The 20,929-nt window shown below is 45.1% G+C and overlaps 1 protein-coding gene across 8 annotated transcripts in view; it reads left to right on the top strand.

The window, feature by feature from the left end:
- The window catches only part of HDAC7 (histone deacetylase 7), a 543,111-nt gene that overhangs the window by 243,544 nt on the left and 278,638 nt on the right, over window positions 1–20,929 (top strand). For 6 of the 8 annotated variants that reach the window (XM_033936589.1, XM_033936588.1, XM_033936585.1 and 3 more), the window contains exon 1: window positions 5,988–6,310. The exons of the other annotated variants lie outside the window; for them this stretch is intronic. In XM_033936589.1, the coding sequence (XP_033792480.1) occupies window positions 6,187–6,310 (124 nt within the window). In that variant the 5' untranslated portion in view covers window positions 5,988–6,186. Of the gene's footprint in view, window positions 1–5,987; window positions 6,311–20,929 lie in introns of those variants that run through there. 8 annotated transcript variants of the gene reach the window in all.

The following is a 20,929-nucleotide window of genomic DNA, read 5'->3' as shown; positions in this document are numbered from 1 at the left end:
GCCCACTGGTCGATGGTGATCCTAGGCCAAGCCTTCGCAGACAATCTGATCCTGCTGAGCCGGAGGGTGGTCAAGGTTCTGTTTTTGTTTTGGGGAGAGGGCTGCCCTTGGATGCCCCTGCCCCTCGGGCAGTGCTTGTTTGCGTAGCAGTTATGTTACTGTTACGAGCGCTGGGGCACAGACTGCTGCCAGTGTGGACTGTCTCGGTGGTGAGCTGGAGTCCCTGTTTTATTTTATTTATTTATTTTCTCTCAATGGCCTCCTGATAAAGCCGCATCTGGAACTGGAGCGCAACAATTCGTGCGCTCAGCATTGTGCCCTCGAAGGTCTTTTAACCCGTGGAATCCAGGGTTTTTCAGGTCCTTCCCTGACAGGGCATTGGAGGGGGGGGGGGGTTGTGCTGCCCTGTTTCTCTTAAGCGCCAAGGCTTCCGCAATGTCTATGTATGGCTGCTGCGGGTTGTCGAATCCCCGGGCCAGAAAGATCTGGTACTTCAGTCCCAGTCTCCTTGATGTTGGTTGCCCTGAAGAAGGAGTCAGCCAAATCTCGTCTCTGCAGTTCAGGAGGTTCTTGTGGACTGGAATCACCACCGCCTGCATGAAGTACTGGTACTGGTAGTTCAGGCATTGTAGTACTCTGTCTTGGGTACTTGTGGTCCACCCACGTGGATCTTGAGAAAGGCTGCGAATTTCTGGAGGAACTTGGGGTGAGTCCTCGTTTGTGGGGTTTTTTTTAGTTATTTATTTATTTTTGTGGGTGGTGACTCGGGGCGTGGCTGGAGGCTGGTGTGTTGCTTGTTCCTCCGTTGCTTGGGTGCATGGCATGCCGCTGGAATGTGCCATGTTGTTGTGCATTGCTCCCTCTAAAGGGGAGCATTGGGGGGAGTGTTGCCCGCTGAGAGAGGAGTGGGTCAGCAGGAGGATTAACTGTTGCTGCTGGTCCCATCCCTGGTGGTTCGCAGGTTCATGTGCTGCTCCACTTGACTGGTTGGGTGGTTCCATATACCCCACCGACATTCTATGTCCTTCTTGAGAGGGGGGGGGGAGAGCCTGCAGAGAAGGGGCAGGATGCACCCCTTCATCTGTGCCAGTGTTCCTGGCTGCATTTCCCACTGTGCCTGGAGGCAGAGAAAGAGGAGTGATGATGCCTCCTGTGTGGGCTTCTCCTGCTGTACTGCCTATTGTATATTAAACTGTACAGCGCTGCATATGCCTTTCAGTGCTATAGAAATCATAAATAGTAGCAGAGTCCCTCATGCTGGCTGGAAAAGCACTCTCTACCTAGGTATCTGAAGTGCAAACAGCTCTTTAGGCTGAGGAGTTTCAAACCCCCATCTTTGGGGAGGCGTGGTCTGACATGCCGCATCACTGATGACATCAGCACCATGCTTTGTGAAGAGTTCCCCGGGTCTGCCCTTGTTGCCGGGGAGGAACTGTGTTGCAATTGGTTGCCAGCGGTTTCCATCATGGCTGGTTGCTGAGGCCCTGCCCAGCTAAATGTGAAAAGCTAATTTGAAAGGCAGACTCCTCGTTCCCGACATGAGGGGGGGGGGGGGAGAGGTCTGAACTGCAGACTCTGCAGGACCCCAAGAGGGAAAGAAGCATCGAGTTCATTTTTTTTTTTTCAGCATGTGGGAAGATTGCAGGGAGGAGGGGCAACCCCCTGCCCTGTACAAGCTGAACTCTGGGGCAGCAGAGCATGTCTCCTGCTGGTGGGAGAGGTCTGCAGGTCCCCCCCCCCCCCCCCGAGGGAAAGAAGCATGGGAGTTTCTTTCTCCTTAAATTCAGATTGGGAGGAGGGTGGGGCAGAGCCCTCGGGGCTGCAAAAGATTATCAGAGGTTTTCCCAAAAACAAGCAGATAGGACTTACCTTTGGGTTGGAGGGGGAACCCCGATCGGCTGTCTGCAGAGGCTGGCTTTACGCGGCAGCATGCAAGGACTCCGTGGGAGATCTCTCAGTCTGGAGGGCGAAAACCCCAATCTGCTGCTTGCAGAGGCTGGCTTTACACGGCAGCATGCAAGGACTCCGTGGGAGATCTCTAAGTCTGGAGGGCGAAAATCCCGATCTGCTGACTGCAGGGGCTGGCTTTACACGGCAGCATGCAGTGACTCCAGGAGAGATCTTGGTCTGGTGAGATTCCTTTCGGCTGCCCTGCAGGGCCTGGCTGTACGCGGCAGCATGCAGGGACTCCGGGAGAGATTTCTCTGCCGGGCCGAGTGCAGGCGGGGGGATTATCTGAGCCAGGGCATCCGCTGTAGCTTTTGGATCCCCCGCTGCTGCATTCCGATGAGGATGGCTGCTGGAGGAAGATTCTCAGGCCTCACTTCTCTTCATGAAGTCTCTCAGTGCCCTCTTCCTTAGCTTGCGTGCACGTGGTGACATGTGCGCACAATGCAAGCAACACGGAAACCTCGAGCGCCGGATCCAATTAGTGGGCGCACAATTCATGAGGATCCAGTGTATTCATCCTTCTCCTGAATCCCAGTCATTTCTTTAGATGATTCAGGCATCTTCAATGTGATGAGTAGAAAGTTGTAATGGAGAGCTGTAGAAAATCCGACCGATGGGAACGGGCAGAAACTAAAGACTGGGGATTAGGGGGAAATGGGTGGGGCTTGGGCACGGCACGTGCTCAGAGAGAAAAAAAAAAAATCTCTCTGAGCTATTGGAGAGCTTATCCGCAAATTGGGAGCTGTTGGGACAACACCCATATATGGCTGATTCATCCTGCTTGTCCTAGGAGAAACACTGTATTCTGATGGGCCTAGATGGGGAAGTTCTGGGGACTTGTCTTTGAGCCAGGTTTCTGAGAAGAAGGCGAGGCCTAAGTCATTTGCAGATATCAGTTCACCAAGTAATAGCAGTTTGTTGTCTACAGATCTGCCATTGATGCAATGCAAAGCACAAGGATGGTTGCTCTTTAAGTGTTCATGAGCGATGTGGACATAGCTTAGGTTAGAATGAGTTCTAACAGGAGGGGGCCTGGATTTCTTTTTGTTTGTGGGCTGGTTGCTGGAGTTTGTAGGGATCAGATTATAGAGTGAGGAGGAGTTCTTAAAGTACAGGTTTGTTTGTGAGGAGGGTCTGAATGGTTTGGAGTTATGATTTGTTGGATGCCAAGTTTTTAAAGGTTTACTTATTACTTGGCAGTTTTCTGTTAGGTTTAAAAGGCTTAGAAAGATTAGGAATAGTGCATGGTACCACTTCATGATTGAGGTTTATTCTGCAATGTCTGGGAGGATTTAAAATTAGCTGACTAGAGATTACTTTGGTGCAGTATGATGATCTTCACTGGTTGTTAAGTAGAACATTCATGGATTCCAGATGGTTGATTGTTCTCTGCTCCACCGATGTATGATGGTATGCTTCCCCTGGCCACTCTCTTCTAGTCCCCGTCACTAGACTGTGGATGCACTTTTCTGAATTTTCTTACCTTCCGTACTCATCCATATTGCTGTTTCTAAACTAACTTGTGTGTATGTGTGGGAGGGGGGGGGGGGCAATACCATAGTCCCTGATAGGTTAATCTACCCTGGTGTATGCAGTTTCTCTCTGTCTTTGAGTCTCTACTTGTTTCTCTGAATGTGTCTTGCTTTGTGCTTGTGTGTGTGTGTGACTATAAATGTTTCAGACATGTTCTGTGGCTCTGCAGTGTGTTTCACTCTCCATCTGTGATTCAGATTCAAGAAACTTTATTGACAGTTTGTGCATATGGGAGTCAGTTATATGACTGAGAACATAAGAACATAAGAATTGCCACTGCTGGGTCAGACCAGTGGTCCATCGTGCCCAGCAGTCCGCTCACGTGGCGGCCCTCTGGTCAAAGACCAGCGCCCTAACTGAGCATGTGCAGTTAGGCATGCCTTGCACATACAAGCATCACTTTAATTGGCAAATATGTACCACAATGCACTGCACACTGTGTAAGTGCTATGGTGCAAAATTGCAAGGGGCCATACGCATGGGTAGGCCATGAGCTAGTGCCAAGTGATGCACACAATTTGTACAATATTATCAGTTGTGCGCAATGCATGGCACACTTAGGCATGCCCACTTGCACCAGCCATTGACCTGTATGACTATGTGTCTCTCGCTGCCTATGAACATGCGTGTGTGTGTGTGTGTGTGTGTGTGTAGTCTCTCTCCTGGTCATGCTTTTGCTTTGTACATTTGTGTGTCTTCCTGTGGTCTGTAATCGAGTATGTGTATGATCTCCCTCTCTCTGACTCTGTTTCACTTGCATTGTGTCTGTGTGTGTCAATCTTTTGCTTTGCACTCTGTGTATCTATGAGTGTGTGAAATCTGTCTGTGCCACTCTTTGTGGGGTTTTTTTTAATCTTCCTCTGCATGAAGTAATTCTTGCTTTGTGCTTTTGGGTCTCCATTAACCTGTGTGAGTGTGATACGAGTGGTCTCTTTGTGTCATGTCTCCCTCTGCCTATTTGTGTAAAATTTCTGTTGTCACTCTTTCACTTTGCAGCTTTGTGTGTGTCTCCCTCTGGCTGTGTTTGTGCCCTTTTCTTTGCGTCTCCCTCTGCTTTTGAGTGTCTCTCACCGTGTGTTTCTTGTTCTCATCTCCCTCAGCCCCTGAGCGTTTGTGTGTGTCTCTTCTCTCTCACGGTGTCTCCTTCTGCTTGTGACAGTTGTGTGTAAGAAGCCAGTTGGTGTATCTCCCTCTGCCTGTGTATGTGTGAAGTGTCTCTCTCTGGCTGTGTTTGTGCCCTTTTCTTTGTGTCTCTCACTGTGTGTTTCTTGTTCTCATTGTGCTCGTCTCCCTCAGCCCCTGAGTGTTTGTGTGTGTCTCTTCTCTCTCACGGTGTCTCCTTCTGCTTGTGACAGTTGTGTGTAAGAAGCCAGTTGGTGTATCTCCCTCTGCCTGTGTATGTGTGAAGTGTCTCTCTCTGGCTGTGTTTGTGCCCTTTTCTTTGTGTCTCTCACTGTGTGTTTCTTGTTCTCATTGTGCTCGTCTCCCTCAGCCCCTGAGCGTTTGTGTGTGTCTCTTCTCTCTCACGGTGTCTCCTTCTGCTTGTGACAGTTGTGTGTAAGAAGCCAGTTGGTGTATCTCCCTCTGCCTGTGTATGTGTGAAGTGTCTCTCTCTGGCTGTGTTTGTGCCCTTTTCTTTGTGTCTCTCACTGTGTGTTTCTTGTTCTCATTGTGCTCGTCTCCCTCAGCCCCTGAGCGTTTGTGTGTGTCTCTTCTCTCTCACGGTGTCTCCTTCTGCCTGTGACGGTCGTGTGTAAGAAGCCAGTTGGTGTATCTCCCTCTGCCTGTGTATGTGTGAAGTGTCTCTCTCTGGCTGTGTTTGTGCCCTTTTCTTTGTGTCTCTCACTGTGTGTTTCTTGTTCTCATTGTGCTCGTCTCCCTCAGCCCCTGAGCGTTTGTGTGTGTCTCTTCTCTCTCACGGTGTCTCCTTCTGCCTGTGACAGTTGTGTGTAAGAAGCCAGTTGGTGTATCTCCCTCTGCCTGTGTATGTGTGAAGTGTCTCTCTCTGGCTGTGTTTGTGCCCTTTTCTTTGTGTCTCTCACTGTGTGTTTCTTGTTCTCATTGTGCTCGTCTCCCTCAGCCCCTGAGCGTTTGTGTGTGTCTCTTCTCTCTCACGGTGTCTCCTTCTGCCTGTGACAGTTGTGTGTAAGAAGCCAGTTGGTGTATCTCCCTCTGCCTGTGTTTGTGCCCTTTTCTTTGTGTCTCTCACTGTGTTTCTTGTTCTCATTGAGCTCGTCTCCCTCAGCCCCTGAGCGTTTGTGTGTGTCTCTTCTCTCTCACGGTGTCTCCTTCTGCCTGTGACGGTCGTGTGTAAGAAGCCAGTCGGTGTATCTCCCTCTGCCTGTGACACTGTGTTATGAGAAGCGAGTCTCCCTCCGCCTGTGCGCGCGGCCTCGTTTGCTTTTGCGCCTGGGAGTGAGTGGCAGAGAGCTCGGAGCCGCCTTCAGGCCCCGGAGTTATTTTGAGTTCGCTCCTCCCCTCCGGATCTATTTCTGTCGGAGCCCGAGGCTGGGGGGTGGGGGTGGGGAGGTGGTAGCAGTCAGTGAGCGAGAGAGATCCGGGGCGGCGGGTCCTCCTCCTGCTCTTTCTGCGCTCGCATCGGGCCCTGCGCACAGCCCGCGCCTCCTTCCTGCCTCTCGGCCCGGGGAGCATGAGCCTGCCGCCGGCGGCCGCCGCTCGGGAGCTGCGTGTGCCGGGGAGCCCATGCCGGGATTACAGCAGATGTTAAGGACTATTTACGAATCGGAGTCTCCTTTCTCCACGGATGGAAGCCGAGGCAGCTCGGAGAGTGTGAGCCCGGCCGGGGATCAGCGCTCCTGCAGCCCAGGTCAGTGCGGGCGGCGGGGGAGGGGGGGTGCACCGACCGGCTAAACTGGGGCGACGCTTTGTTAAAATCATAGGCGAAATGGTTATAATAAAAGCGCCCCCTCCCCCTTGTAATCGGTGACAACGGAAAACGTTGCGTTTGGGGAACGACGACCGTATCCTTAAGCTTGTAAATTGCTTGTTTACATTGGGGGAAGGGGTAGTGAAGAGTAAGGAAGCCATATGGCAATGGGGGGAAGGCAATTCAGCATTAGCACCCGTAAAATTTTTGTAGGGGATGCAGCCCCCCCCCCTAAGCCCCCTTCAAAGTACGCCTCTGGTGTGTGAATCCATGCTTCAGTGCCTCGTGCTGCTGATGGCCCTTTCTGTTTTGCTATCGGTAGTTTTCTAGATCGGTGTTTCTCAACTGGGTCCTGGAGAACCCCCCTTGCCAGTCAGGATCTCCACAATGAATATGCATGAAAAAAATGTGCATATAATGGAGGCAGTGTATGCAAATCGAGCTTATGCCTATTCATTCTGGATAGCCTGAAAATCTGACCGGCAAAGGGGTACTCCAGGACTGAGTTGAGAAAAAATTGTCTTAAAGTACAGTAAAGATCCCTGCATTGAACGCAGGACGTAGTAGCCATATGCGCTTGTCTCCAGAGGCCAAGTGCATCGTATCCAGCCAAACAATGGTATTTGGTGCAGCATCTGCCAGTCCTGCGGTCTAGTTTTGTCTCTTACTTGCACTCGGTGGCGGAGCTGTTTACTGCCTACTGTCGGCAGATGCAGTGCTGCTCAAACAGCAGAGCAGTAGGTTCTGATTTTAGATGTTGGAAGCAGCCTCTTTTCCAGAGCGCAGTGAATGAGTTCCCATGGGTATTCTGGCTATTGTGCTCTGCTGATCCCAGGGTTCTCAGGAAAGCTGCTTGTAAGTGGTAAAAACATTTTCTTTCCAAGAAGGGGAAAGTTATCCTAAAAGTCACTATCTACATCTCGTACCTCCCCCACCCTGGAAGTGCAGAAACCATGTTTTTTAGCTATTATAATGATTTATATGGTTTTCCAGATATAAGTAAGTTAGTGGGAGACCCGGAGTTGTTCCTGGTTCTTTCTGTTGATTTAGGTTCATCAGTAAGGTTGTGAGGTCCATGGGTAGGGGAATTTTGAGTTGCCCATTCCCTTGAGAATACACTAGAGTTCCAAGTGAGTATGGACATACAGTATTTATTAATCGGGGAAGGAGAGGTGCAGTATTATAGCCCCATCTGTAGTTGGACATCTTCATATTAGGGGGTTGATAAGTCAGGGATTTCCTTTGTGAGATTATATAGACTAATATTAATTATTTATTGCCCAGTTTTAGTTGATGTTACCGGATTGGGGGTGAATCTATCCCTGCTTGTTAAATAGCACTGCAGTGCCTTTTTGGTCTTTTATGGGTTTTCATTAAAGGAAAAAAGAAAAAAATCCTGTGATATAGTGGGGAAGGTGTAAGAAAACCAGGACCAATTTGGCTTGACTGACTGGGCTCAGATGGTAGAACTGTGTCTTTTTGAGTCCTCTGTAGCCCTACTGTAACAGTCAGGCTAATGCTGCCTGAAGTATCTCATGAACAGGGAGGAATAGAGATGTTTAACTCGGGGGCTTATTTAAGTTTCTAAACAGACAGTAAAAAAAAAGCAGCTCAGCAGAGTTTCAGGGGTCACTTGGTTATTCTTCTAAGCTGACTGGTGCGAGAACAAGCTAAGCAGAGACTACAGGATGGAAACCCCTGTATTTTTGGATCTGCTTGTACCTCAATTATGTACTTCTTGTTTTTAACATCGGAAGATTCTGTACGAGGGAATAGGGTGGGCACCTCTCTATGCAGCTATTTCTGGAAGATTATATAGATCTGAAACCATACACACACAGTTTCCTGTACTTTCATTACTGTGTTTTGCGACTGTTTTGCTATGTAACAGAAATGCAGAAGGTCATGGGGTTGGGGAGGCAGAGTTAAACCCGAGTTCATTGTGATTAGCACTGGTGGGCAGGTGCTGTTTAAGTTACTCACCAGTTGAGTGGTGCTGATAAGGTGTGGAGTACAACGGACTCCAGGTGCACGGATGTACTTCCTGGGTATAGTTGGCACACAGTGCCTTGGGTGATAAGAATAAGTGACATGCTTCTTTCCTGGCTTGCAGATCAGCAACAGTGTTTCTATTTCCAGTGTAATAGGGTGTTGGCTGAAGAAATCACTTTCAGTTGTGATGTCATCATGCCTTCTACCTGTTGTGACATCACATTGAGTCACAGTGTCTGGTATCAGAAACAAGGCTGTGCCTGCTAGTCTGGATTCAAATAGCATTCCGTGTTTGGGAGAAGGAGTTCAGCAATTTATTGTATTTATTTATTTAAAACATTTCTTACTTGCACATCCTGCAATTCTGAGCGAGTTACAGAAAACATACATACCGTAATTCAAACATAGAAGATTACAATCGATAACATTTCAGCAGACATACAGCCATTATGACATAACAGATAATGACATAACAGATGAACCTAAAATCAGTTGTATACATAAAACCAGCATTACCTCAAGTACATCATTCCCATTTCCATGCGTAGTATCGCTCAAACAATATTGTTTTAATCAGTTTCCTAAAATTTAATAAAGATGAAGCCTCTTTTACTTCAAGCGGCAAGGCGGTCCACCACTGTAATCATTGAGAGACAATGACACACTAATCTCACCTGCTTCAGAAGTGGAACCTCCAAGCAATGCTGTTCACCAGAGCGCAATGTGCGACTTAGCAGATATTGGCGAAAAGATTACTCATCGCTGCTGGCTGCTTACTCAGCTTATAAATTGTACAGAGTACTTTAAATTCAGTTCGAGCAGCTACTGGTAACCAGTGAAGCTTAACTAAAACTTATTTGAACTGTTCTGTTGGCTAATATGCTGGCTACAGCAGTGAATCCCAAACCTGTCCCGGAGAGGACCCCAGCCAGTCAGGTTTACAGGATATCCACAATAAATATGCATGAGATCAATTTGCACACCTTGTGTTCTTGGTATGCAGATTCTCATGCCGATTCATTGTGGATATCCTGAAAACCTGACTAGCTGTGGTGCCTCTAGGATCAGGTTTGTGAACCCTTGCTTAGTCTCATTTAGCAAAGGTCAATGGTTCTCAAACCTGATCCTAGAGTCACCCCAGCCAGTCAGGTTTTCTGAAGATTCTCAATGAATATTCATGAGAGAAATTTGCATGCCCTGTTTCTAGAGGCCAAGTGCAGTACCTGAGTGACTGGCTGGGTTGACTCTGGGACCAGGTTTGGGAACCACTGGCTTAGGTTACTGTGGTTTCTGTGTTAGTCCACTCAAATGTGTAGAAATTAGGTTCAACAAACAAGTCGTAGATGAGGTTATTCGACGTCAAACCTCATCATAAACATTTGGGTTATAACACCATGTACTTGGGACCTGGGTTGCCTCGAGGGCTTTTAAAATGTCCACGATGAATATGCATGAAATTGACTTGTTTGTACCGCTTCTGTTATATGCATAGAGATCTCATGCATAGTCATTATGGAAATCTTAAGAACCGAGGTTGCCCACTCCTGTTTTATCAGATCAGTGGTGATCCTGCACTTTACACTGGGCTTAAATCAGGGGTTCTCAACTAGAGAGTTGCACGGGAACAGAAATCCCACCCATCCCCGTCAGGATCCTCTCTGTCCCCGCAAGGAATTACCTCCATCCCCGCCCGTCCTCATAAAAAGCAGCAATTACTTCTGACAGGATCATCAATTCCACAGTTTCTTTTGTGTTTGTGCTGCTGTTTTCCTTGTGGAATCTCTTTGATGGAACCCTTTTTTTGTTTTCTGTTCAGGTAATTAACTTATAAACATCCTCTTTTACTAAGGCTGACGTCCATTATATTATATGGATGAACCCTGCTTCCAAAGCCTTCCATCCCCGTGGATCAGAGGGGGGTCCCCATGGGAGTCCCGTGGTCTAGAGGGGGGTCCCCGTGGAAGTTCCATGGGTTAGGGGGGGATTCCCGCGATCCCCGTTCCCGTGCAGACCTCTATTCTCAACCCTGTCACACCTAGCCAACCAGGTTTTCAGGATACCTACAATGAATTTGAATGAGATAACATTTGTTTGCTCTACTTTCATTGTTTGCAAATCTCTCTCGTACATATTTATGGTATTCTAAAAATCTGATTGTCCTGAGGACTCACTCCATTGAGCCCCTCTGGCTTAAATAGTACAGAAACACCTAGGCATGCCATGTGATCTCTGTATGTAGGGAGACCAGAGGTTGCATTAGAGCAATGTCTCTCAAACCTTTCTAGCTCTGGCACACTAAACAGAGCCAGTGTTTTTTGTGGCACATTGTAATTCAAATTATAAAATTTCAAAACCAACAAAAAATTAAATTTGAGAGTTTTATTTAACGTTTTTAAGTTTGTAAGGGTAATTGTAACCATGGTGAAACTAAAGTAGATAGAATAGAATTGCTAATCAATGTGATGGAAGTGCTTGGTTTTGAGTGCAAATTAACTCAAAATGCGGCTTGATAGTCAACAAGCAAACATGCATTTCATCATCCACCATTTGCGGTTGTTCTTTTATTTTATTTTTTTATTTCTGTCAGAGCTGAAAATCCAAGTTTTGCAAAGATAAGAAGATCCAAACGATGATAAAGTCTTGAATACTTTTGTGCTTTATTTAGGATAAGTACTCCATAAAAAATAAAAATAAAATTACTTGCCGTTTAGTTTTCAAGGACCAATCACATCAAAGAATGATGCCTATCTGGGTGGTTGTATCCTTATGCACACAGACGCTCATAACATTGACAGACTCTTGTATATACAATGTACATGTCGTCTAGTGTATATATATGAAGAGAATTTTAAAAAATAAAGTAAAATTCTGGAATCTCTCGTGGTATATCTGGAATCTCTTTGGGGCACACCACTGTGCCATGGCACACAGTTTGAGAGACACTGCTTTAAAGGGTAAAAGGTCATGGATTTGATATACCACCTTTCTATGATGCAGCCAAAGGGGTTTACACATTAGGATCACAGCTCATTAAAGTGTTCGGGATAATAGTCTGACAGTGTCAGATAGTAAACTTTTATAATTCCAATCCCTAGGCAAATAAGTGCATTGGATCCTCCACTGTACTATAAATACATGTTAGAGCTCCCACAAAGGGGGAGGGGGGGAATCACATTGTTCTGATTGCAGAAAAAATGAGCAGTGGAGGAAGCAGCAGGTAAGAAATGCTGCTCGCTTACCCTCTGGAGGTAATGCACAGGCAGTGGGGACAGTAGACAGACCTCTCAGGTTGCAGGAAGCGGTAGTTGTCCCCCTGGCTCTTCATTCTGCCAGCAGTTGGATTCTCCAGGGCAAAAATCTGCTTTGCGAGCTTTTCAGTTAGCAGATCTGAAAGGGCCCTTGTAAATATTTGATCCCTAAGCACGAGCCTAGTTTGCTTATGCCTTCATCCTACCCTGCTTGTTTCTGAGAATAGATGAGAAAAGCCACGCATAGGTAAGGAAATGGCAGATGGACTGTGCTTCGCCAGAGGCAGGAGAGTTTCAGTTCTGCAAGCGTATAATTCTGTCTGATCATTTGAAATATTTGTTAACATGGCCATTTATAGATGCCTCTTGTGGTTTAGGAGGTGTCTTCGTGGACAGTTTTCAACATGTCCACCACAGTCCTCTTGTCCGAGGAGTGACTGATGACAAGCATAAGAGGCCTCACTTTCAGTGCTTGATTAAGGATGTGTTGTGCCTGAGAGCCCTAGGAGAGCTGGTGACTTCCAGTATTGTGGTTTTGGACATTTAAAACCACTGAGCAGTGCAAGAGAGTGCAACAGCTGGAAAGCTGACTGCCTTTTAATGTGGCTTCATACTTGTTCAGTGAGCGTGCTTTTTTGTTTTCTTTTCTGCTGCTAGTTTCCAAGGGTATTCTATTTCTTCTGAAAGTCTACAGATCTCCTTGGTGCTATACTTCTGCAGGAGAAATTCAACTAACCTGTACCATTTCAGTTTTCTGACTGCCTTGAGTCCAGGGCCGGCCCAACCTTTAGGCAAACTAGGCAGTTTTCCTAGGGCAGCAGCTTCTTGTGGTGGGATGCAAAGAGCAGCTGCTTTCAAAACAATAGGTTTGCAAAGCCACATAAAGTGCAAGAATCATACCTGTGTGTACTTTTTTCCCCCTGAAAGAAGAATGAGTAGTTTTTTAAAAATAGCCCATTGGCCATTGTAAATGGCTTTTGGAAATTGCTCTCATTAAAATGTTCACTAAAGTTTAATATTTAAAAGTATGATGTCCAAATGTATGTAAATATATTTATGTTTCTAGTCTCTGGGAGTGACAGTAATTTCATCATGATTCTTGAGTTTTAGTTATTAAAAAAAATATTGGGGGGTGGCTAGGAATATAGAAGATACTTACAAGAGTGCAAAACTAAAGGCTCATCTCAGATGCCAAATACCCTTGCACTGGCCCTGCCTGAATCTTCTAAGATTGTTCTTGGAACGTTCATCTATTTTTTTTCCCTTGTTGTTGGTGAAGTTTGCCCAGCCCTATAATTAGGTTTAATATGAGATAGAGAACAGGTGCATAGGGAGAGGGGGATGGGGAGGATCAAGCACTGTCCAGGTGTGCTGGGAAGCCATAAAGATGCTCTTTCATAGAGCCTCCCAAGACGTGTCCCAAAACAGGATGGGAGGGAGGAGAGGGTCACTCTTTAACCTGGTGTTGTGTGGCACTGTTCGCAATGGAGAATGCCAGTTTACCATGGTAACTGCAGGCCGGCTTTCTTTCTTTTTTATTTCACAATACTAGTTTTGTAGCTTTTGAGGGTCCTGAATTGACAAATTCCAAGCAAGGCCATGCTTGCCCTCCTGTCTGCCTTTTCTGACAGGTTTACTTGCATATCGCCTGCTCTTCAGGTAATAGTGGCTTCTTTTTTAACGGAGACCTCCTGGAGAACATGAACCACTGCAGTTCCTATGATAACCTGCCCCATGACAAGGAAAGTGATGGGAGATGAAGTACTGGTTCACATCCCTGCCCTGATGTCCCCCAAGTATGCAGAAGAGGTTGACCTTAGCACCCCAGACATTGGTGTGGCCAACCTGGACTTTGATCCCATGTCCTTTCAATGCAGCCCACCTCGGATGGAGTCTGAGGGGTCGTGATAGTAATGTTTCCCCAACTAGACTCTGTTGGTAGTAAGAGAAACACACCCCTGTTAGAAAGGACCTGGAATCTGGAAACCACGGTCAGACTGCTGGCTCCGAGTCAGTCTCCCCCTAATTCTGTCAGGCCGAGCCACTTGGCATCTCTGAACTTGTAGGTCCGGATTTCTAGGAAAGGGAAGAGCCACAGGCCCACAAATAAATGGGACAAAATTGGTACAGCTCAATCTGTAAGTGTTGATTTGGCTCAGATAGCTGCCCTTTCTGCAGCTGAAAACAGATTATTTTCCCTTCCACTCTGACGCACCTTCCTGAGCTGCAGCACAAACCCAAGCGGTTTAAATTGGATTGAGTGGCTGCTGCTGCAATTGTGTTTACACAGAGCATTGCTTGACCTCTGCTTCCTGCATTTCTGTGCCAGAGACAGTCTGGCCAACAGGAAGTGTCCCTTTCCCTCCTTAAATGTATGCAGCAAAAACCAGCAGCTGCTGGTGCTATTCTTCCAGTGTTATCTCTTTAACCATAGGGGCTATTTTCAGAGATTTAGGGCTTATGTTTTCTTCTGCTGCTGATATACAGATTTTTTAAAAACTTTTGCCAGTAGGGGGAACCCTGGAGGACACACATCGCTGGTTTAGATTAATAGACTCGGCACTGAAGGTGGAAGCATGAATGACTGCAGTTGCAGGAGAGGCTTTTTTTTCAAACTACCATATAGTGGCACAATTAAGACCAGGGTGCCCAATGTGCTGCCCTCCTGGACCTTGGGATATGGTCCACTAGAGATTTTATCCAAAAAAAATAAAACAGTTTCTACCTGGTTAGCACACATGATTTTGAAGCATTGCACAGCTCTTTGGTGGACGTGAGTCACAATTTGAGAACCGATTTTTACACATTTTGATGAATATTAATTGTGCTGTAGCAACTAAACTATTAATGTGATCCTGCAGGCTGCTGCAGTGAAAATTTGGATATCCCTGGTAAAGATTGTGTTCCTCTTTTTAGTTCAGAGCAGTGGTGGGCTGGTAGAGATTTCAGGAGACAAATGCATTTGGTTTTTTTTCCTTTTCTATTATGGTGGTCCTTTCCAGTTTTTAATATAACCTGTTTATATGGACCTTGTGCCCTTAAGCAGTTAAGAAATTTGAAAGAACCTGAAACCTAAACCTGATCTGAAAACATTATTGCAGGCTACTGTTCTTTCCCTCCTAGCTTACTGTGATAAGTGAAGCGGTTTCAGTATCTGGATTCGGCTATTCGCGATTTTGTTTTCAAAACAACCTATCTTCATTTTTTGCCTATTTTTAAGCCGTCTAAGCCTCCCCGGAACCTTACCTGGTGGTGAAGTGGGGCAGGAGTGATTGTCCTATGCTCCTGCCCCGTGCAGAGCCATCATCAGAATGGCTGCCGGGAGACTACAATGAGAACTTCCGGCAGCCATTCTGATGACGGCTCTCCACGGGGCAGGAGCATAGGAAGATCGCTCCTGCCCCGCTTCACCGCTAGACCACCAGGTAAGGTTCTGGGGTCGCAGGAGGAAGGCGGGGGTGGTTCAGAGCCAGCCGAGAAGTGATTCGTGATTTTTCACATTTTGTGGTCCGGCTCTGCACCTAACCCCCGCGAATATCAAGGGAGAAGTGTAGAGAATGACACGGGGACACATTTTTCCCTGTCCCCAAAGCTATAGAGGTGGCATTCATCAGCTGAAAAATGGGCCTAAACTAACCATGGTGGCAGTGATCAGCAGTAAATTTATACATTTATGATTGTGCATTGAAAATACATATTTAAGAACCACGGTCAGATTTTTAAAATAATGCATAGACTGCCGCTGCTGAAAATCCTTCCTGTGTTTATTTGGATAGGTTTGACTATTTGAAGAATTTTGTTGAAATTTTAATAATGTCTTGCCTATTTGAAGGCCAACCTTTTCGTATAGGGAGGGTTGAGTATATGGCACATGTTCTGTATCTCAAAAACTAGAGCTGATAGGAGAAAACAGGTGCCTTGCTTGGAATCAGCAGGTCAAATATACTCAGAAACAGGTCTAACATTTGAGGCACCAAAATGAGTGCTGACCAGTGTAAGCTGTGTATCACGATGCACAAGGATCTCACATTTAAAAGGCTTTTAGGTTAACATCCAAACTCTGCGTCAACCTAGCGTGATCACAAAATCATTAGAAAGACAATAAATCAATCCTACTAGGCTTAAGAACTTTGTAATGGGAGAATAGTTGTAGACTGTCATCCATTGAGGACAAACAGGGAAAAATTCCATACCACTCTTCATTCTGCTCGCATATTAAAAAAATCAGTATATTCTAATGTTGTGTTTACATTAATACCTTTTAAGCATGAAGGAAACATTAAAAATTAAAAGAAAAGTGTACAACATGAAAATCTATTTCATACCAAAAACACAAATTTATGATACAAACTTTCCAGTCATTCAACACACAAGAAGCTCCTTTTGTAAGACTTCCAAGAGTGGGATCTGCCAGGACAATCCCACATAAGATTCCAACAATAGTCTGCCATCATGTGTGCATCCCATCTTCCTTGGTATCTGGCTTCCGTTGTTTTTATGTCTTGGTGAAATCTTTCACCTTGCTTTTTGCTAAGGTTCTCTGGAAAGTGATCTAAGTCAGTGTTCTTCAACCACCGGTCCATGGACCAGTGCCGGTCCACAGAAATTTCCTGCCGGTCCACAGGGCCATCACGTGCATGAGGCCCAAAACAGTGTTCTTCAACCGCCGGTCCACAGTGTGATCGATGCGGCGTTATCTTCGAGCCAGCTCCCTCTTCCTAATTGATTCAGTGCACAAAGCCACGGGCAGTGGCTCCTATGGGCATCCTGCGCCTGAACCGTTGCAACCGTTGCAACATCAGAGGGAAGGCTTCCAGATAAGGCACAGGATGTGCAAGGTGCAATTAGTACTATTATGGGGGCGGGGTCTGGGGTAGAGATTGGGTAGAGATGGGCGGGGTCTGGCCCACGACTTAGCCCAGTGTTCTTCAACCGCCAGTCCATGGATGATGCCGGTCCACAGAATAATTCTTTTATTTCTGCCGGTCCATGGGTGTAAAAAGGTTGAAAAACACTGATCTAAGTGACTCTGCAGATAATGGACTTTAACACTCATGTTGCAGCCAAGCCTATTGAAATGAAAAAGCATATCCTCTGCTAATTGTGTGTAGTTGTCTGACTTCTTGTTGCCAAGAAAGTTTTTCACAACAAGAACAAATGAAGACCAGGCACATGATTCGATTTCATTGATGCTATGAAATGTGGGTCATTTATAAGTTGTCTGATCTGAGGAGCATCGAAAATTCCTGTCTTCAGCTTTTCCATGGTAAGTCCAGGTAACATATAAGCTGTGTATTCAATGCATGAACTACCTTTATTCAAAGCCTTTACCAATTGTTTCATCTTTCAAGCAAAACTCAGCAATCACAAAAGGATCCGAGGATCAACCAGAAATACAAAAAGTCTTGAAACAACCTGAAACACCACTCGCTCAACCCGCCCACCTCCCAACCCACCCTCCCAACCCAAAAACAAGCAATCAAAAATCCTAGAGGACTTGTACTCTGATAGCCCTCCAGGGGATGCATCACTTAACCCCTCCTCCCCCCCTATCCCAACCGGAACAAGAGCAAGAATCCACAAACAGGAAGGAAAAAAAAGAAAAGCGGCACTCGCACCTCCACCCCCCCCTTTTTTTGCCCAATGTTCATGTTTGGCTCTACTATCACAAAGGCATAAAAAGTAAGGATATTTTGGGCTCCTTTTACAAAGGTGTGCTAAGCGTTTTAGCGCATACTAAATATTAGCACGTGCTAACCACGCACTAAATGTTAGTCTATGGACGCGTTAGCATTTAGCGCGCACTAAAAATGCTTAGTGCACCTTTGTAAATGAGAGGTTTTGCGTGGCCACTTTGTTGAACAAGAAGAAAATTAACCATCTTCAAATCTACACAAATCACTCATTGATGTTCTTGGTAATTTATCTTTTCCAAGATGAAAGAAATGGCCTTGTACTCTTCTTTCATCTTGGTCAGGGCAAGATTAATTCGTCGAGGGCCCCTAGGCACACAAGTACACTGGACCCCCTGCCCTGCCCCACCCCACCATGCGCCCAGGCGGAAACAGGAAGCTGCGTCAGAGGGAAGCTTTGGGCAAGCAGCACCGCTTGCACAATTACGGTTCCTGTTGCCTTTCTTACCCGCGTTGCTTGCTTGTCTTACTTTCCGTCGATTGGGGGAGGGCCGCGTTGCTGATCGGGGGTGGGGCCCCTCGTTGCTGATCGATGCTGGAGGGGCCCATCGCCGTTTGGAAAAAAACAATGTTGATGCCCTCCTTCATCGGGCCCCCCTGATCATTGCGGGCCCTAGGCATGTGCCTACTTGGCCTATTGGTTAATCCTGCTCTGATCCTGGTGGAGTGACCGATTGGAATAGAATCATATTTGTTGCAGTTATTTAAAAGAACACATTTCAAAATTCATTTTGAACTGTCAATAGAAAGATGCTACTCACTTGGGTTATATTCTTAAAGACCCATTTTCTTCAGAAGGCTTCCGATGTCATTGCAGTCTAAGTTGTTGTCTTTGGTAAAGAATGGCAGCAAGTCCTTTTCATTCCAGGCTGAAGTACATTATTTTCCTTTATGTCTGGAGGCAAGCAATTCAGAAGACTCCTTGGAAAGATTAAGTCCCTGATCAGATCACTCAGTTAATTCTGGTCAAAACATTCACTGTGTAAAGTTGTTTGGGAATCAGTCACAGCCCCTTCCCCCACTTTCTTTACATTGTGCAATATCGGACATGCAAGACTCATCCTCTGAGAGCTGTTCATGGAAAGGTGGAATGGGTCAAGATCCGAGTACGGTTGATTATTTTGATTGATGCCTTTGATGTTAACAGTACAAAAATAACTGTCATCGAAGTATTTTTTTCGGTTCCCTCCAAACCATTGGTACTTCAAATTTCAGGCAGCTTCTGTTTCCATTTGTCCACTGATGCAAATGCTTCGTACAAGTTTTGCATACAATATGAGGAGCCCATGGCTTATCTTGATCTCCAAGCTTGACACCAAAATAATCTACATATGCTCTTTTCACAAACTTAGAAATAGGTTTCCTATTTGCTTTCAGTGTGCACTCCCCACAAATATAGCAAAATATGTCGGGTTGATTCAAGCAGCTCTGTCTTGAAGTAGCCATAACCTCAATGGTGTTCTATCTGCAAAAATGAAATGATATGAATGGGAATATATATATATATATATATATATATACACACCTCCTATACGATCATAACTATTTATACAGTTAGGTTACTTTCCTTTTCCAATCCAATGTTTTGGATGTAAAACTACAGTTGGAAATATGTAAACATTCTCACTATATCTGCTATCTTGTAGGCAAAAACACAAACCAGGTAACAGAGACATAGTTGAAATACCCGTTAGAATTTAAATCTATGTGAAACTGTTTTAACCAGATCAGGTTGAGAAGCCTATGAAATTTCTGTAGTTTAACCCTTTCAGGACCATAAGGATCGTAGGCCAATTTTTGTGGTTTTGACGACATTTTTATGGTAAAAAGGGCTTGCAGATGCCAAAAAATTGATTTTTTTTGTGAAATATCATTATTTTTTTTAAAAAAAAATCACACTTCTGGCTTATGGACAGTGTGGCAAGTGAATCTTCTCGTCAATCTGGCAACGACGCTAATGAATGAATGTCGGAACCAGTTTGTTTACATAAAGGCAGTATCATATGGAATCCGTACATATCAAATTTAGAACTGTAGACTATCCCAATCAAAATTTATAGGATTTTAAAGTTATGGGACAAATATGTCCCTTGGTCCTGAAAGGGTTAAGGAAACCTTGTTTACCATCTAAATCTTTGGCACATAATTATGTAATATAACAGAACAAAGGCGATTTTGTCATTCAAGCTTTATATTTTTATGCCAGTGTGCATTATAGGAAAGGAAGTAGACAAATAGTTGTGAAACAAGGGTCATTAAACACACAAAAAAGTGGGTAATTTAAATACATAAAATTCCCATTCAAAAAAGAAAGCTTGTTATGACATCCCGATTCTGCAGGAAAACTCTTTTAAATAGCGGTAAAAAATTAATAAATTTAACCATATCTAAGAAACTAGAGCTGATGCGGTCTATCCAATGCAATTTTCTGAATTAGCACCCCAAATAACCCCAGGAACAGGTCAAAAAACCCAAGGCACAAAGAAAAATTTTATTTTATTTTTGGTTGGCCTGTGTTATTAATAGAACAGATATCCATATTAGTGATAGCAATGTGGTTAAAGGGTTATAAACAGGCATATCGATCATGAGGCCTGCCTCCCAGACTATTTGTATTTTTTTTTCCAAATATGGGAACAAAAACACCAGGGAGGGGGCCATGGCTGTCCTATTTGATGCATCATTGCTTTTTCAAGTGCTTGCTTTCAGTCATCATAATACTGAATTCATTCTTTGTTGATTTGTCTTTCACTGTAACTGATGTTGTAGTACTCCCTGTCATTTCTCCAGAGCCATGGGATTCTACACGTCACTTATCCTTAATATAACAATTCAGTACCAGAATATATGCATTATCCCAGGACAAGCAGGTAGGTATTCTCACTAGAGGGTGATGTCATCCGACAGAGCCCCGATGCGGACGTCTCACAAGCATACTTGCTTGAAGAAACTTCAGAAGTTTCGAGATGGCCGCACTGCGCATGCGCGAGTGCCTTCCCGCCCGATGCACCGGGCGCGTCTCCTCAGTTCAGGTAGCTAGCAGAGAAGCCAACCCAGGGGAGGTGGGTGGGACGTGAGAATAGCTGCCTGCTGTCCTTGGATAACAACTGTTACGGTAAGTAACATTGCTTTCTGGGAGCTTTTAATGTTCACTCTGTTTCCTCTACCACTGTTAAGGATAAAGACTTTTATATGATCTATTGAAGGACTCAATCTTTACCTGCATACTGTAGGATGAACACATGGAAGAGGCAATGTTTTAGACTTCATTTTTTTTTAACTTCTTAGTCTTGGCCAGCCTTTCTTGAAATAGGCAGTAGAGCTTTTTGTACTCTGATCATTTCCTGGTACATGCCCTATTAATTAGTCCACGAACCTTATATACAAGATATAATAATGAGAGGAAGGAATTTCATCTGTTATCTTGGGTTGATCCAAATCCTTTTGTAAAAAATTGTTCTTTCCCTTCTGATGTCATTTCATTGCCTTGAACCAAGCTAGCTGAATTGTGGAATTCATTGTGTTGTGATTTTTGGATATTCATATCCCAAGGACAGGGAAAATAAATCAGTCCTGCTATTGGCCAGGACTGTCCCTTTTAGAGAGTCAAGTTAGAAGGGCAGAAA

The sequence above is a fragment of the Geotrypetes seraphini genome, chromosome 3 (genome assembly GCF_902459505.1).
Source record: "Geotrypetes seraphini chromosome 3, aGeoSer1.1, whole genome shotgun sequence".
Classification (NCBI taxonomy): Eukaryota; Metazoa; Chordata; class Amphibia; order Gymnophiona; family Dermophiidae; genus Geotrypetes; species Geotrypetes seraphini.
Note: the sequence above shows the minus strand (reverse complement) of the source record. Positions and strands in the feature narration are given on the sequence as shown.